This window comes from Capra hircus, chromosome 20, assembly GCF_001704415.2.
Source record: "Capra hircus breed San Clemente chromosome 20, ASM170441v1, whole genome shotgun sequence".
Taxonomy (NCBI): domain Eukaryota; kingdom Metazoa; phylum Chordata; class Mammalia; order Artiodactyla; family Bovidae; genus Capra; species Capra hircus.
Genome location: NC_030827.1, coordinates 1,781,612 through 1,798,767, shown reverse-complemented (window position 1 = coordinate 1,798,767; position 17,156 = coordinate 1,781,612). Strand labels below are relative to the sequence as shown.

Below are 17,156 nucleotides of genomic sequence, written 5' to 3'. Positions count from 1 at the left end.
CGTGCCTTTCCCATAGCCGTGTGGCTTAGACATCTGGTTTAGCAATGGCACTCAAGTAAGTCTATGGCACTCAAGCCTTCATCCCCATCCACTACCTATGCAGACATCTGGGCTCTCATCCTCACTGGCCCACATGCTGCTGCTGCTGCTGCTAAGTCACTCTGTGCGACCCCATAGATGGCAGCCAACCAGGCTCCCCTGTCCCTGGGATTCTCCAGGCAAGAGCACTGGAGTGGGTTGCCATTTCCTTCTCCAATGCATGAAAGTGACAAGTGAAAGTGAAGTCGTTCAGTCGTGTCCGACTCTTCGTGACCCCATGGACTGCAGCCCACCAGGCTCCTCCATCCATGGGATTTTCCAGGCAAGAGTACTGGAGTGGGGTGCCATCGCCTTCTCCAACTGGCCCACATAGACCTTCAAAATTCCCCACCCTACAAGGAAAGAAGGTATTGCTAATCAGTGAGAATTGCTGTAGGGAATGAAGCAAGTTTCTTTACCTCTGTTCTAGGTTGGGTGTTTGGTTTGTCTTTGAATCGCGACATCCCTGGAGCATTCTTTTACTGGCCAGGCTCATGAGAACCTTCAGACACAGCAGATCCAGGACCACTGGCGAGAAGAGGGGCACACAGGCAGCCCCCGAACCTGAGCGGTTGTTTCATGTCTTTGAATTTTCTTTGAAATTTTCTTCGAAATTTCTTTGAATCCCAGACAGTGGTATGCTGGTAAATGTTTATCAATTGTCTCTCCAAGAAGAGAAAAAATAAAAGTCTGGATATTAAGCATTTGTCAATTTTCTGGAATGAGTACTTCCTTCATGGTTGATTTCAGGCTACCAATAATGACACTGCTGAACACAGAATTGGGAAGAAATGGGCTGCAGCAGAGCATTAAATATTAACATCTATAATATTAAATATCTGTATGTATTTCTACCATACAGACACAACAGATGTAAATAACCTCAAGCTCATAGATAAGAATAAAGTATGGTAAGATAATTAGGAAGTGATACCCAACCAGTCCGTTCTGAAGGAGATCAGCCCTGGGTGTTCTTTGGAAGGAATGATGCAAAAGCTGAAACTCCAGTACTTTGGCCACCTCATGCGAAGAGTTGACTCATTGGAGAAGACTCTGATGCTGGGAGGGATTGGGGGCAGGAGGAAGAGGGGACAACAGAGGATGAGATGGCTGGATGACATCACCGACTCGAAGGAAGTGAGTTTGAGTGAACTCTGGGAGTTGGTGATGGACAGGGAGGCCTGGCGCGCTGCGATTCATGGGGTCGCAAAGAGTTGGACACGACTGAGTGACTGAACTGAACTGAACTGACTCCTGAATATATATTTATTACCTTTGACTTCACTATCATTTATTAGTTGTAGACATTTATATAAAATTTTAATGATGGCTGTTATTTAGCAAATAGCTGACAAACTTCCAAAAACTTTAACACTTGGTTCTCATGAGCCGGCGCAAGCCAGCTCCAGCACACTGTCCCATACAGTGGCTATCATGAGCCCCATAGTTCTGGAGGACCCCAAAGGAGGCCCTGAGACGCAGGCTGACGCCCTCTCCAGGCCCTCCAGGAGCCCTGGTGAGGGCCAGGTGCCCGCAGGTGATGGCTCTGCTCCAGCAGCAGCACCTGCGCTCCTTGGCCAGGCCCCCGCGGCGCCTGCGAGAGCTCCAAATCATCTGGCTGCCGCCAGGGCCGCTCATGGTCTGCCTTCAGTGCTGACGGCGTACCGACTGCTCCCTAAGCCTGGGACCTGTTCGCCATTCTCCCAGGAGACCACGTGGCCCTTAACAGTTCTTAAAGAATTACAGGGATGTTTCAGAAGCATCCCAGAACAGTGGAAAGAGCACAGGAGCAAAGAGAACTAGTGAAGGAAGAAGCAAAGCCACGTGGACCCAGTAGAGATTATCCACCGAGTACAATGCTGCATGCTTTCACAGATGTTCCTGTAATCCTGGCACACCCATCCAGGGACACAGCAACCTTATTTTCACCAAGAGATTACTTGACTTCCCCAGATAATCAGAAGCAGAGTGAGCACACGCCCCAGCTCTGCTCACCCCTGTAGCTTCAGCATGTGGCGTAGCACACACGGTTCTTCCTGTCGTTTGTGGGATGGATGCACGAACGCAGCCTAACTCTTACCTCCACCAGGGAAATGATGCTAGTAAGGTGTTAAGTGGTAGTGTGTCAGTGAAGTCATGGAAGACACAGTGATGTGTGAAAGGCTGACTTTGGAGTGAGACAGGATGAGTCCCTGCCGGCTCTGCCTTTTACTAGCTCTCTGACCTCAGTTAGGAATGTCACCAAGCTTCCCACTCTAGGCCAGTGGAATGGGGATAATAAAACTGACCTTGCCATGTGGTGGCCAGAAAGAGAACAGCTGCGATGTGTGAGAAAGCACTTTGCAGGCTGAAGGGCGCCCAGCAAGAAAGTGTCCCATGCGTCACTGTCCATGACACTGCCGTGCCACGCCCCTGGCCCAGGGAGAGGACATTTAACACCTCAGGTGCACAGGAAGCGCAATAGGTAAATAAAAATGGCCTTAGACACAGCGGAAGTATAGGATTCTCATCTATTTCAACTTTACGCGTACAGCTTAATTGGCTGTTCTGTTGGAATGCCTCACAGACAAAAGAATTTCAGCAAGTCTTCTCTTCCTGCCTTTCATGTGATATATGAGAGAGCAGATAGGTTAGAAGAAAAACCCGCTGCTTTTGCAGGGTAGTATTGATCCTGGGAGCTAATTGATAATGCAAAGAGGCAGCATCAGCCTCTCTTCAAGCCTGCATCAGGCACGCTGCCTGGGATTCACAGGAGCCCAGAATTTCAGAGGAAGACAGCCAAGCACAGGGGGGCAGAGCCTGCTTCTATCACACAGGGAAGGTCCAGCAGTACTAGACCAAAAACACCCCTGGACAGACGACTCCCTGTGCCCACCTCGGGCCCTCCTCCACCCAGGGGACCTCACTGCTGCTGCTGCTGCTAAGTCGCTTCAGTCGTCTCCGACTGTGCAACCCCACAGACGGCAGCCCACCAGGCTCCACTGTGCCTGGGATTCTCCAGGCAAGAGCACTGGAGTGGGTTGCCGTTTCCTTCTCTGATGCATGAAAGTAACAAGTGAAAGTGAAGTCGCTCAGTCCTGTCCAACTCTTTGAGACCCCATGGACTGCAGCCTACCAGGCTCCTCCATCCATGGGATTTTCCTGGCAAGAGTACTGGAGTGGGGTGCCATTGCCTTCTCCCAGGGAACCTTAACAGGACTGAATTTGCTAATGCCCTTTTGCAGTCAACGTCAGCTCCTCTGTAAGGAAGGGACGTGAGGGTGAGTGAATGTGTTTGTGTGTTTTAAAATGCACACACCCAAACTCACATATGTGTATTCAACATAGTAGCTGAACTGCCTGAAGCAGGTAGGGAAGGTAGGGGAGTGGAAGCAAGAGATAAGGACAAAGGTAAGAAACACACACACATACATGAAACCAGAGAGGGCCTTGCAAAGACCGACGAGGAAAACGTGTCATAAACTGCGTGATTAACTCAACCTCTGCACTTGATATCCAAAGTGAAAGTTGCTCTGTTGTGTCTGACTTTTTGTGACCCCATGGACTATATACCCATGGGATTCTCCAGGCAAGAATACTGGAGTGGGTAGCCTTTCCCTTCTCCACGGGATCTTCCCAACCCAGATATCAAACCCAAGTCTCCTGCATTGCAGGCGGATTCTTTACCAGCTAAGCCATCAGAGAAGCCCAAGAATATTGGAATGGGTAGCCTATCCCTTCTCCAGTGGATCTTCCTGACCCAGGAGTCAAACCAGGGTGTCTTGCATTGCAGGCAGATTCCTTACCAGCTGAGCTACCAGGGAAGACTAACAGAGGAAGGGGCATGCCCTCGCAGCAACCAGAGTGGAAGACCCGATGGGGAAGTCAGGCTCTGCCCCTGATGCGGACAAGTCATATTCCTTCACTTCTCCACTCCTCCAACAGATAGCCAGGCTTCACACAGGATGTGCAAGGGGAAGGGGAGGGCTACATGGCCGAGCAGGGCACTCCCAGTTACAAGATAGATGGGTCCACAGAGGATGATAACCCTGGCGTGAGCTCTATGGACCACAAGGGAGGGCTGTGGAGGAGGCCTACAGAAAACTTCCCAGGGAAAGTGACGTTTCATCTGGCTTCTGAACATTAGGTAGGATTTAGCTAGGCAAAGAGAGGAGGCAGTGCGCTTTGACAATGCAGACAGCACGCAGCAGCCCAGCAGAGAGAGAGTGTGGGCACTTGAGGCACTCAAAGAACTTTAACGGAGAGGAGGCTGGAGAGTCCAAGTGGAATCGGCAAGAGGCAAGGCAGGAAGGGCAAGCTCTGCGAGGTGGCAGGAGTGAGGCGTGCTCTCTGAGCTTCGGTGCTCCGAGCCGGGCAGGAGACACAGCAGAAAGCAGAACACAGCGATCAGTGCTGTCATGCCAGTCTGAACACACGGCCATGAACATAGAGAAGCAAGCCTCAGACCCACCGCAGGACGAGGGGTGCAGGGAGGACACAGAAGTGAGACTGCAGGCAGGAAGTATTACCCGAGCTGAACCTAAGAGGAGTTTGGGAGTTTGCTTACATAAAAAGAACAGGAATAGGAAAGGACATTTCAAGCATGAGCAAAAACCCTCTCTACCAGTGGCTAAGCTGATGAATAAAGATAGCATAAACCCCGAACCAATCATGACTATCAGAGGGCCTTGGTAAAACTCCTCAGGTTTAGTCAATGGACTCAAAAGGCTTTGTTTTTGTTTTGTTTTCAAGCTGATTCTGCAGGTTCTCTACCTTCACGATGCAGATACACACAACACGACCCCCTCTTCAGAATCAGGAGTCATCTTTACCCACTTTGTGATCGCTACGCAGGGTACAACGTGACGACTCTCCTGTCTGTCGGAGAAATGAAACATACAAATGAAAAGCCTGATTTAAGTGGGGGCGGGGGGGAAGCCAGCTCCTCCAGGTCTGGCACAAGATTGAATTTTATGAGTTACTTGGCAGCCGGCAAAGCATAGAATGAAGCCAGTTTGAAACCGTCTTTCAAAGTAACCTAAGTTGACAAATAAGCTTGCTCAGGTGGAGGGGAGGAAAGGAGTTAATACAGGACGTAAGGCAGAAGTCAGGCCTTTCCCCCTTCACCTGAGCCTGTCCCTCTCCTATGTTAAAGTGCAACTTAAGCAAGCTGAGTGAGGGAATGTAACAGGACCATTAGGAAATATCAAGGGACTTCCACGGTGGGCCATCTGCCTGCCAACGTCGCAGACATGGGTTTGACCCTGGTCTCGGAAGATCCCACATGCCATGGGACAACTAAGCTCGTGTGCCACAACTCCTAAGCCCACTTGCTGCAACTACTGAGTCTATGAACCCTAGAGCCTGTGCTCTGCAAAAAGAGAAGCCACTGCAATGGGACGTGCGCGCATTAAAATAAGAGTAGAACACGCTTGCCGCAACTCCAGAAAGCCAGCATGCAACGAAGACCCAGCACAGTCAAAAATTGATTAGAAAAGATATATATATATATATCTATCAAGACTTAAGCTTAGGCAGACAAACCTTCCCAACTCATAAGCCACCCAAGGTTACAATGAAGAAGGTGGTAAACATAGCTTCTTCAGGCCAGGCCTGCTGTGTCGGGCTGTAATTACACAAATAATGACAACCTATTGAAGACAAGCATTCTTTCCCATTCCTCAAACACACAAGGTCCCTCAAAAAGGAAGCTCGGCAACCTGCACTATAATTACTAAATTTCCACACGTGGCTCTGCCCCCTTGGCAATGGTTCAGGAGGTAGGTATAGCCCATGCTTGAGCTGGAGAGACAGGCTATTCCATGGTGCCAAGAGAAAGTCAGTTTAAAAATAGATGGCTATGGTGTTATCAATGCAGAGGATCCAAGCAACCAGAAGAAAAATCCAGGGCATTTACCCTAGGAGTCTTTCTTGTTTTTCGGTTTTTTTCTTCCAAATTTCCAATTTTGAGAAGTTGGTGCCTGAAGAAACCAAAAGCACGTCTGATGGTTTGGATTTTCAAAGTCAGAGTTTCACACAGACCATGTCCCCACTACCACATAAAAATGAGCTGATGAGCACAAATGAAGGTGTTTGAAGACTGCCACTTTACGGTTTATTAAATGCCATACTGGAAGAGGAGATGGTTTATAGACTGGAAAGGGCTCTTCAATTAAGAAGGTAAAGAACTGAGGATGAGCCCAGCTGTTCTTCCATTACTGGAGAATCGTGAAGATTAAAAAAAAAGAAAATTAGGTCACATTGGAGCAGTGGCTCTCACAGTGTAGCCCTTGCACCAGCAGTATCCATACCATCTGGGCATTTGTTAGAAAAATAAAAAATCAGGCCTTGAGGCAGGAGGTAGATGCCTCCCACCCCCACCAAGTGAGCAACTGGAGCCCATTCCCTGCAGACACAAACTCCAAAATACCAACAGCAGGATAATCGAGGCAGGGAAGGCAGGGCTTCCCCAATGGCTCAGTGGTTAAGAATCTGCCTGCCAAGGCAGGAGACACAGGTTTCCATCCTCGGGTCAGGAAGATCCCTTGGAGAAGGAAATGGCAACCCACTCCAGTATTCTTGCCTGGGAAATTCGGTGGCCTGGCGGGCTACAGTCCACGGGGTCACAAAACGCTGGACACAACTGAACAAGCCAACAACAGCAACAACAGGGCAACAACAATCGAGAGAGGAGGCGGGGCCCTGCCCAGACAAGAGACCTCATAGTTCTCATTCTCAAAGTCAAGGAGACCTTCCCAACTACAAAGTTCCTTGGAGGTCAAAGGAAGAGTGATGCTACGCTACCAACAGGCCTCTCCACTGGAATCCATCTCGGCTGAGAGATGCACACTCTCACTCTCACACTCACACACACACACACACACACACACACACACACACACGAGAGGACCCTGAGACAAACCAAATAAGGGCTCAGAAACAGGCAAATCAAAATGATTGACCAACGGAAACCTGGAAGAAACTCCCCATGTAAGCGATTTTAAACACCACAAGGGAGTGACTGTCTCCACTGGTCTGCCTGCATCTGTCCACATGGTCTATATTCCTTTCCTCCTAATCAACACTTTACTTGTTTCACTGCTTTCCGTCTTTGTGGGAATTCTTTTCTGCAAAGCCAAAGGACCAGGGCCTTGTCACTGGCCACTGGCCTAGCGGCTAGGATTCAGTACTTTCACTGCCGTGGACCAACCTCACCCTCTGGCTCAGAACCAAAACCTGCTTCAAGCTGCTGCAGCCTGAGGCGACCCAAGATCAGCCCCATCCTCCAAACCTAACGATCAGAACCCTGTTTCCACAGCTCCTCCAGGTCACTGGGATGTACGCTCACGTCTAAGACCTTTTGCACTAAAGCTGCGGTCCTGCACCCTAGCGGCCTATTATCATCACCCCATGAGCGATACTCTGGCCAACGCCAGTCAATCGAAGCACAACGACTAGGACTGGGACCTAGGCACAACCACTTTTTAAAAAGCTTCTCCTGTCATGTAATGTGTAGCCAGAGTTGAGAGCTTCCATATCCTGGAATAAGAGAGATTTAGATTAGATACTTTGGGACTTCTGATTTTTGGTTTAACTCAAACTAATAATGGATCTTCTTCATGGAAGAAAATGCTTTTGAGAAGAGGAAGGAGAGATTTCTATCTTCATGAGCTGGAGAAGTTGGATGTGAAGCTCGCACACGGTGCCAACACTGTACCAAACCCAATGGTCGCAATACTGTTCACCCACTCACCAGCAAAGACAGCTGCTCATCCTGGGAAAGAGGTGGTTTAGCCCCGTGTTCAGAAGTCATTACCAAACCAGCACGCTCAGAGGCACTGGGCAGTGGCCCTGTGCCTCCCACACACCTCAAGTCCAGCTGCCACAGGCCCCACAGGGGCCCTGGGCCTCCCGCACACCTCAAGTCCAGCCGCCGCAGGCCCCACGGGGCTCTGGGCCTCCCGCACACCTCAAGTCCAGCTGCCACAGGCCCCACAGGGGCCCTGGGCCTCCCGCACACCTCAAGTCCAGCCGCCGCAGGCCCCACGGGGCTCTGGGCCTCCCATGCACTTGTTGGCTTTGAAGTCCCAAGAACTTGGGGTGTGTGAGAGAGTGGCCTCTTCTCACCAGTGTCTGGTGTTACCCAATGTACAAAATGATGACAACTTGTCAGCATAGAATTCTAGGGGCCCACTCCCTTGGCTCAGGCAGAGCCTAGCATTGCTGCTTAACATCTGATTTGTGAACTGGGACCATCCCTTTACCCAAATCAGGAAATTGACAGAACACATGATAAGTGTGTCCTCAAATGGGGGTACACTAGCGTAAGCCCAAGTATCTGGAATTTTTCCCTATGAAAAGGGACCTGAGCACTACAATATAAGAAACATTGGAAACTTTTTTTCAACAGGAAGAAGCCATATTCTTTGGGAAATTTCTGGAGATATAGTGGGCCAATCGTTATGTTTTTTACATTGTGAGAGTAAGAGCAAACATTCCCTAAATTCTTTTTTAAAGATCAAATAGCAAAGACTGGAACCAGTTCAACAGCAGGCTAGTGAACATGCTGATGAAAACAACACTGTCATCATAACATTCTCACAGAGTGAATTATAGGTACCCAAGCTTTGGGGCATTATACTCACTCCCCCCACAAAAAAGACAGGATAGGAAAATACAAGAAGGAAAAGACCATGCTTTTGTATCCTCAGTGTCTATAATTATGCAGACTTTGGAGTCTGACAACCTGGGTTCGAATTTTCAGCCTTCTATTTATTTGCTGTCTGTCCTTGAACTTTAAGTCTGTGAATTTCAGGTTTCCATTTGTAAAATGAGAATGATAATCTTTAGCAGTGATCAATGTGTGAAGAAAGAAGGCTTGGACTGCATTTAGCAAGTACTTATAGAACAGCAAATAAAGTAGCAATGGTGATCACTATTTAATTATTCACTTTGAATAGTGAAGTTGAAGCTTTCCTTCTCTTGAGAAGGCTTCCTTGACAAAAATGTTTACACACACACAGTCTGTGTACTTCCAGTTCCTAGGATGCATCTAGATTTTACTCTTTGTATTATATTGTCACTTTTTCTTTATATATTTATAAGTATTTTCTTAGGAAAAAAGACATGCCTGGCATATACCTAGTACATCATATGTACAAATGAATGAATGAATGAAGCTAGCTACATACCTCATTTACCCAGAAATGAGACAAGAAAAAACAACCAGGATGGTAGAAGTGGAAAAGACAAGACAGAAGAGAGCCATACTAGGAAACTGATAATTATGGTTGACTGCTGGATATGAACAGGAAAAAATATTGTTTTGCAGTTTTCTAATATAGTCAATCACAGATCCAATTCATCTAGAAAGCCCTTCTCAGTGAACCTGAAGGGAGGAGAGAAGATGGTCACACCAACACTCAGGGAAGACTTACTGCCTGTCTGGGTCTACCTGGTGCTCTGAGAGCAGCCCATCTAGGGAGAGACACTCCTGGACATTATTCAGGGATGAAGTAAGGTTGCAAACGAACCTGAGTCAAACCAAGACTGTTTATCCCCATCTTCAAGTCTCAAGAATTCTAGTCCTGTGTTTAATCACTGCTTCCCTGGTGGCTCAGAGGTTAAAGCGTCTGCCCACAATGCAGGAGACCCAGGTTCAATCCCTGGGTCAGGAAGATCCCCTGGAGAAGAAAATGGCAACCCACTCCAGTATTCTTGCCTGCAGAGTCCCACGGATGGAGGAGCCTGGTGGGCTGCAGTCCACGAGGTCGCAAAGAGTCTGACACAACTGAGCGACCTCAATTTCACTTTCACTTTCACTCAGCCTTTACTGTTACCACACTCCATCTTCCTCATTGTCTTCTGCAGACTCTGCCCTTTGGAAGCCCTCTACTTACTCCCACCAAGACTTTCCTTTGGGCTCGAGTTTGCCTAGTCTCTGAATGACGTCAACCACTATACACTGGCTTCACTGCCAGGGCCATCTCCCTAGCCCATCTTACTCCTCAGCCTACCTCTAGGGTCTAGGCCTGAGCATTCTGTTCATCCATAAAGAGTCTTAACCATCTCACCACTGTGGGAGGTAACTAAAGAAGGAAAACCAAGGAAAATTAGCCCAGAAATCAGGTAAGTGAGTTTTCTTGGCTATGTAGGCATAGAAAAATTTCCTCATTTCCATCCCTACAAGTCAGGGTTTTAACAAATGAACAATTCATCTAAAAAGGCTGCAATATATCCATACCCACACCCTAAGAAAGCCTATTCAACAAGAAATACAGTGACAAAATGCTACACGCTTAGCTCTAGTCCCCAAGCTGTCTTTAACAGATGGGGAGTTAGTCACTGGAAAAGTAAGCCCGCTGAGCAAGCCATTGACTTTTATCTTTAGACTTCAACTGCTATTCATCAGCATCAATATTTTAGAACTTAATCAACTGAGCGCTAGTCTGAGTTCAGGACACCTACATCATCCTGAAGACTCACCGCGTCCTGACAGCTGAGGACCTCCAAAATGCTGTTGAGCAATTCGACACAGTACTTCTTCTCCTGGACCTGGTGTTGCAGGTCATCCTTCTGCTCCAGCAGCTCCTTCAGTTCCTTGGTGATGACAGGAAGCAGGATGTCCCGGCATTCTGGAACGAAGGCCGTTCAGAGGCATATGAGCGCGTTTGTTTGTTTTAGTTTCCTTTCTTTTCTCGATAATGTTTCATTACATAAACGATTCATGAATACATCCTTCTTGTAGAAATGTAAATGTTAGAAATTAGGTTACTATTTTCTTAGAAAATTATTTCCAATTCTGGCCCTTCTCCCAACTCCCACTCTCAAGAGGCAACCAACCAGTTATTGTATTCTATACACATGTAAGTGTATATACATATAAAAATGTATGTGTGTATATGTGGGTGTACACTGGTATAAAATACGTAGCACCTTTTTGATTTGGCTTTTCATTTAAGTAAAGCATATTGCATATGTTTTATATTGCATATGCATATCGTCATATATGATGATAATCCTTGAAGATCATTTTTTTATGTTTTACATATGCATATATCAGTATAAAAACATAGCATCATTTTTGTTTTGTTTCCTTTTTATAAAAGAGGACTATACTGTATGTATTGTTCTGTACTTTGATATTGTTTTAGTCACCAATGGTTTTTGGAGCTCTTTCTATGTTATTATATATAGGGATCAACATTAAGATTTTGCAGCTGTTTTACAGTATGGATACGTCTGTTCATTTGTCATACGCCTATTGATAGACATTTTTCACTAGCATAAATAGTATAAAAAGAAAAAAATAAAGAATTACTCCCCACTTCCTTATACACCATGGCTTTCATTTTAAATAAATTAAAACCTTTGCAAAGAAGGGTAACTCTCTTGGCACTGCTGTCTCAGGAAATATCTGGAAGGTTCTGAAATCCTACACAGCTTTCTTTCTATATTTCTCTTAAAACCAGCAAACCTTGAGGGAACTGAAAAATTCAAAACCATTTCAAATCATCCCCACCTAGATGCTTCTAGCACTAAAATGTGACTCATAAGCACCGATTTTATTTCAATTCAATGCAGCAAATAAGAGGTGAATATCTCTGATGTGGAAGGTGCTGTATTTCTGGATGTACAGGGATAATATATGGTTCTCGCCCATTAGACACTTAAAACCTGACAGGGGGAGTCAGCAACAACACAAAGAGCAGAGGCAGCAGACAGAGCAAGGTAAAGGCAGGGGGAAGGAGACACCGTCTCGTTCTGTCCGCCCGGGGTCTACACCTTCTGGCACAGCACCCTGGTCTCACCCTGGGGAGCCCATCTGTGATGGAATATGGTCCGAGAGATATTGTCACAAGGCTCCCTGCCTTCCTCTGGACAAGGGTCAGGTTCAGGTCAGTTCAGTTCAGTTGCTCAGTCATGTCTGACTTTGCGACCCCATGGACTGCAGCACGCTAGGCCTCCCTGTCCATCACCAACTCCTGGAGTTCACTCAAACTCATGTCCACCAAGTTGGTGATGACGCCCAACCATCTCATCCTCTGTTGTCCCCTTCTCCTCCTGCGTTCAGTCTTTCCTAGTATCAGGGGCTTTTCCAACGAGTCAGTTCTTCACATCAGGTGGCCAAAGATTTGGAGTTTCAGCTTCAGCATCAGTCCTTCCAATGAATATTCAGGACTGATTTCCTTTAGGATGGACTGATTGGATCTCCTTGCAGTTCAAGGGACTTTGAAGAGTCTTCTCCAACACCATAGTTCAAATGCATCAATTCTTTGGTGCTCGGCTTTCTTTATAGTCCAACTCTCACATCCATCCATGACTACTGGAAAAACCATAGCTTTGACTAGATGGACCTTTGTTGGCAAAGTAATGTCTCTGCTTTTTAATATATTGTCTAGGTTGGTCATAGCTTTTCTTCCAAGGAGCAAGGGACCCTATTTAGGATATCCCCTTCATTTGAACCTTGAGGAAAATTTAAAAATATTAACTGCTGACACTGCTAACATACTGAGTGCCTACAAGGTGCCAGGTGTATTTTAAGTGTCTTGCTCGAATTACCTCCATTAACGTTCCCAATGACTATAGGAGGCAGATAGATATTGTCATTTCTCCCCTTGTGCTGATGAGGAAACAGAGGGATGTGTCCCAGTCTGCACAGATAGTAGGTGGTGGCCCCTGTCTGACTGCAGAGCCTGTGCTCTTAGCCACCAGACAGAGGGTATTATCTCTCCAGGAGTTCACCTGTCTGCACAGGAGCGCCCCGGGAAGGCTGCCCATTGGTAGATGCTGCCTCCTCTCCCAGGGCTACTCTGAGTCTCCCCTCTTTGAAGACTGGTTCCCCAGCTTTTCTTCTTATTCTTGGACTAGTCCTTATTATCCAAATGCACTTATTTTTACTTAAATTTACTAGAATAGGTTTATGTTGCTCACAGCCAAAGATTTCAACTGGCAGAGTTATCAAATGCTGTGAGGGCTTCAGAAGAGAGAAATAATCTATGGCTGGAAGGTACATAGACACTTCATAGGCTCTGACAGAATCACATCCCCTCCTTCAGAGCACCAAAATCAGTTTGTAATTAAATTCTAACCAGTGTAATTAACTAATGCCCATTCATCCAACCAAAGTGTAAGCTTCATGACAGCCAAATTAAATCTCAAGTGTCCAACACAGTATCTGGATAATAGTAGCTATTCAGTTAATCTTGGTGGAATGAATGAAAGAAGTGTCATTTGAAATGGTCACCGCTGAGAAATATTGTCTTTGGTAGAGTGCAGATTTAGAGAACAGAGAGTGATTTAGAGTACCTGGACCAAGATATGGTACACACATACAATGGGATATTACTCAAACATATAAAAGCAGAAAACAGTGCCATTTGTAGCGACATGGATGCAACTAGAGAGCATCATACTAACAGAAGTAAGTCGGACAGAGAAAGGCAAATACCATATGACATCATTTACAAGTGGAATCTGAAATACGGCACAAATGAACATATCCACAGAACACAGACATAGAGAACAGACTTGCGGTTCTGTAGCAGATGTGTTGAATAAGCTATTATATGTAGGACAGATAAACAACAAAGTTCTACTATAAAGCACAAGGAACTATATTTGATATCGTGTGATAACCCATAATAGAAAAGAATATTAAAAAGAATGTATGTATATAATTGAATCACTTTGCTGTACAGCAGAGATTGGCACAACACTGTAAATCAACTATGCTTCAATAAAAATTTTAAAAATAAATAATAGAATACATGGACCTGGGTAAGTAGAATAGTCTCTTGGAAGTAGAATAATAGCAGATAATACTGAAAAGGAAAGTTCTTAAATTCAATGGTAGGCATAAAGTTATAGTTTCTGTTAGTCACTCAGCTGTGTCTGACTCTAGCGACCCCATAGACTATGGCTTGCCAGGATCCTGTGTCCATGGAATTCTACAGGCAAGGATACTGGAGTGGGTAGCCACTCCTTTCTCCAGGGGATCTTCTGGACCCAGGGATGGAGCCCAGGACTCCTGCATTACAGGCCAATTCTTTACCACCTGAGCCACAAGGGAAGCCCCAGAATAACAGAAGATAACACTGAAAATAAAATTCTTAAATTCAGTGGTACGTATAAGGTTATAGTTCTATGGAAAAAGAAAATTACATGCAACAAAATTTTGATTCAGCTTTGTTCAGCACTATAGGTGTAATCAAGGGTTACAGGTTAATGGTATTTTATTTGGACTTAAGAAATGGTTGGCCTAAGGACTTTTGAGAATACAAGGTGTTGAGTTAGCCATTATCCTTTGTTTAGAGAGATAAGAAAAAAGACTGTATAATATCTACATACTAATTACCATAAAATTTAAGTTAAATCTTTGCTTATCCCATATCTTGTCACCATAAAGGTGAAATTTTGTCCAAGTCTCTTTATTAAAATAGCTAAAGAAATTTCCTGCAACATTTACTTAACAATTCGTTTTTGTTTGTTTGTTTGTTTTTTTACTTTATTTTACTTTACAATACTGTATTGGTTTTGCCATACATTGACATGAATCCACCACGGGTGTATACAAGCTCCCAATCCTGAATCCCCCTCCCATCTCCCACCCCATATCATCTCTCTGGATCATCCCCATGCACCAGCCCCAAGCATTCTGTATCCTGTATCGAACATAGACTGGCACTTCGTTTCTTACATGATAGTATACATGTTTCAATGCCATTCTCCCAAATCATCCCACCCTCTCCCTCTCCCTCAGAGTCCAAAAGTCCGTTCTATACATCTGTGTCTCTTTTGCTGTCTCACATACAGGGTTATCATTGTCATCTTTCTAAATTCCATATATATGTGTTAGTATACTGTATTGGTGTTTTTCTTTCTGGCTTACTTCACTCTGTATAATCGGCTCCAGTTTCATCCATCTCATTAGAACTGATTCAAATGTATTCTTTGTAATGGCTGAGTAATACTCCATTGTGTATATGTACCACAGCTTTCTTATCCATTCATCTGCTGATGGACATCTAGGTTGCTTCCATGTCCTGGCTATTATAAACAGTGCTGCGATGACCATTGGGGTACATGTGTCTCTTTCAATTCTGGTTTCCTTGGTGTGTATGCCCAGCAGTGGGATTGCTGGGTCATAAGGCAGTTCTATTTGCAGTTTGTTAAGGAATCTCCACACTGTTTTCCATAGTGGCTGTACTAGTTTGCATTCCTACCAACAGTGTAAGAGGGTTCCCTTTTCTCCACACCCTCTCCAGCATTTATTGCTTGTAGACTTTTGGATCGCAGCCATTCTGACTGCTGTGAAATGGTACCTCATTGTGGTCTTGATTTGCATTTCTCTGATAATGAGTGATGCTGAGCATCTTTTCATGTGTTTGTTAGCCATCCATATGTCTTCTTTGGAGAAATGCCTATTTAGTTCTTTGGCCCATTTTTTGATTGGGTCGTTTATTTTTCTGGAGTTGAGCTGCATAAGTTGCTTGTATATTTTTGAGATTAGTTGTTTGTCAGTTGCTTCATTTGCTATTGTTTTCTCCCATTCAGAAGGCTGTCTTTTCACCTTACTTATAGTTTCCTTTGTTGTGCAGAAGCTTTTAATTTTAATTAGATCCCATTTGTTTATTTTTGCTTTTATTTCCAGAATTCTGGAAGGTGGATCATAGAGGATCCTGCTGTGATTTATGTCGGAGAGTGTTTTGCCTATGTTCTCCTCTAGGAGTTTTATAGTTTCTGGTCTTACGTTTAGATCTTTAACCCATTTTGAGTTTATTTTTGTGTGTGGTGTTAGAAAGTGATCTAGTTTCATTCTTTTACAAGTGGTTGACCAGTTTTCCCAGCACCACTTGTTAAAGAGATTGTCTTTACTCCATTGTATATTCTTGCCTCCTTTGTCGAAGATAAGGTGTCCATAGGTGTGTGGATTTATCTCTGGGCTTCCTATTTTGTTCCATTGATCTATATTTCTGTCTTTGTGCCAGTACCATACTGTCTTCATGACTGTGGCTTTGTAATAGAGCCTGAAGTCAGGCAAGTTGATTCGTCCAGTTCCATTCTTCTTTCTCAAGATTGCTTTGGCTATTCGAGGTTTTTTGTATTTCCATACAAATCTTGAAATTATTTGTTCTAGATCTGTGAAAAATACCTCTGGTAGCTTGATAGGGATTGCATTGAATCTGTAGATTGCTTTGGGTAGTATACTCATTTTCACTATATTGATTCTTCCGATCCATGAACATGGTATATTTCTCCATCTATTAGTGTCTTCTTTGATTTCTTTCATCAGTGTTTTACAGTTTTCTATATATAGGTCTTTAGTTTCTTTAGGTAGGTATATTCCTAAGTATTTTATTCTTTTCATTGCAATGGTGAATGGAATTGTTTCCTTAATTTCTTTTTCTACTTTCTCATTATTAGTGTATAGGAATGCAAGGGATTTCTGAGTGTTGATTTTATATCCTGCAACTTTACTATATTCATTGATTAGCTCTAGTAATTTTCTGGTGGAGTCTTTAGGGTTTTCTATGTAGAGGATCATGTCATCTGCAAACAGTGAGAGTTTTACTTCTTTTCCAATTTGGATTCCATTTATTTCCTTTTCTGCTCTGATTGCTGTGGCCAAAACTTCCAGAACTATGTTGAATAGTAGCGGTGAAAGTAATGCAAAAGAAACAAAAGAGACCATAGCAAAAATCAACAAAGCTAAAAGCTGGTTCTTTGAAAGGATAAATAAAATTGACAAACCATTAGCTAGACTCATCAAGAAACAAAGAGAGAAAAATCAAATCAATAAAATTAGAAATGAAAATGGAGAGATCACAACAGAAAACACAGAAATACAAAGGATCATAAGAGACTACTATCAGCAATTATATGCCAATAAAATGGACAACGTGGAAGAAATGGACAAATTCTTAGAAAAGTACAACTTTCCAAAACTGAACCAGGAAGAAATAGAAAATCTTAACAGACCCATCACAAGCATGGAAATTGAAACTGTAATCAGAAATCTTCCAGCAAACAAAAGCCCAGGTCCAGACGGCTTCACAGCTGAATTCTACCAAAAATTTCGAGAAGAGCTAACACCTATC

General features: G+C 44.5%; 1 protein-coding gene across 1 annotated transcript in view; it reads right to left on the bottom strand.

Annotated features, from left to right (window-relative positions):
- The window catches only part of DOCK2 (dedicator of cytokinesis 2), a 462,975-nt gene that overhangs the window by 279,558 nt on the left and 166,261 nt on the right, over window positions 1–17,156 (bottom strand). The window contains exon 26 of the mRNA XM_018065716.1: window positions 10,543–10,691. Coding sequence (XP_017921205.1) covers window positions 10,543–10,691 — 149 coding nt within the window. The remainder of the gene's footprint in view (window positions 1–10,542; window positions 10,692–17,156) is intronic.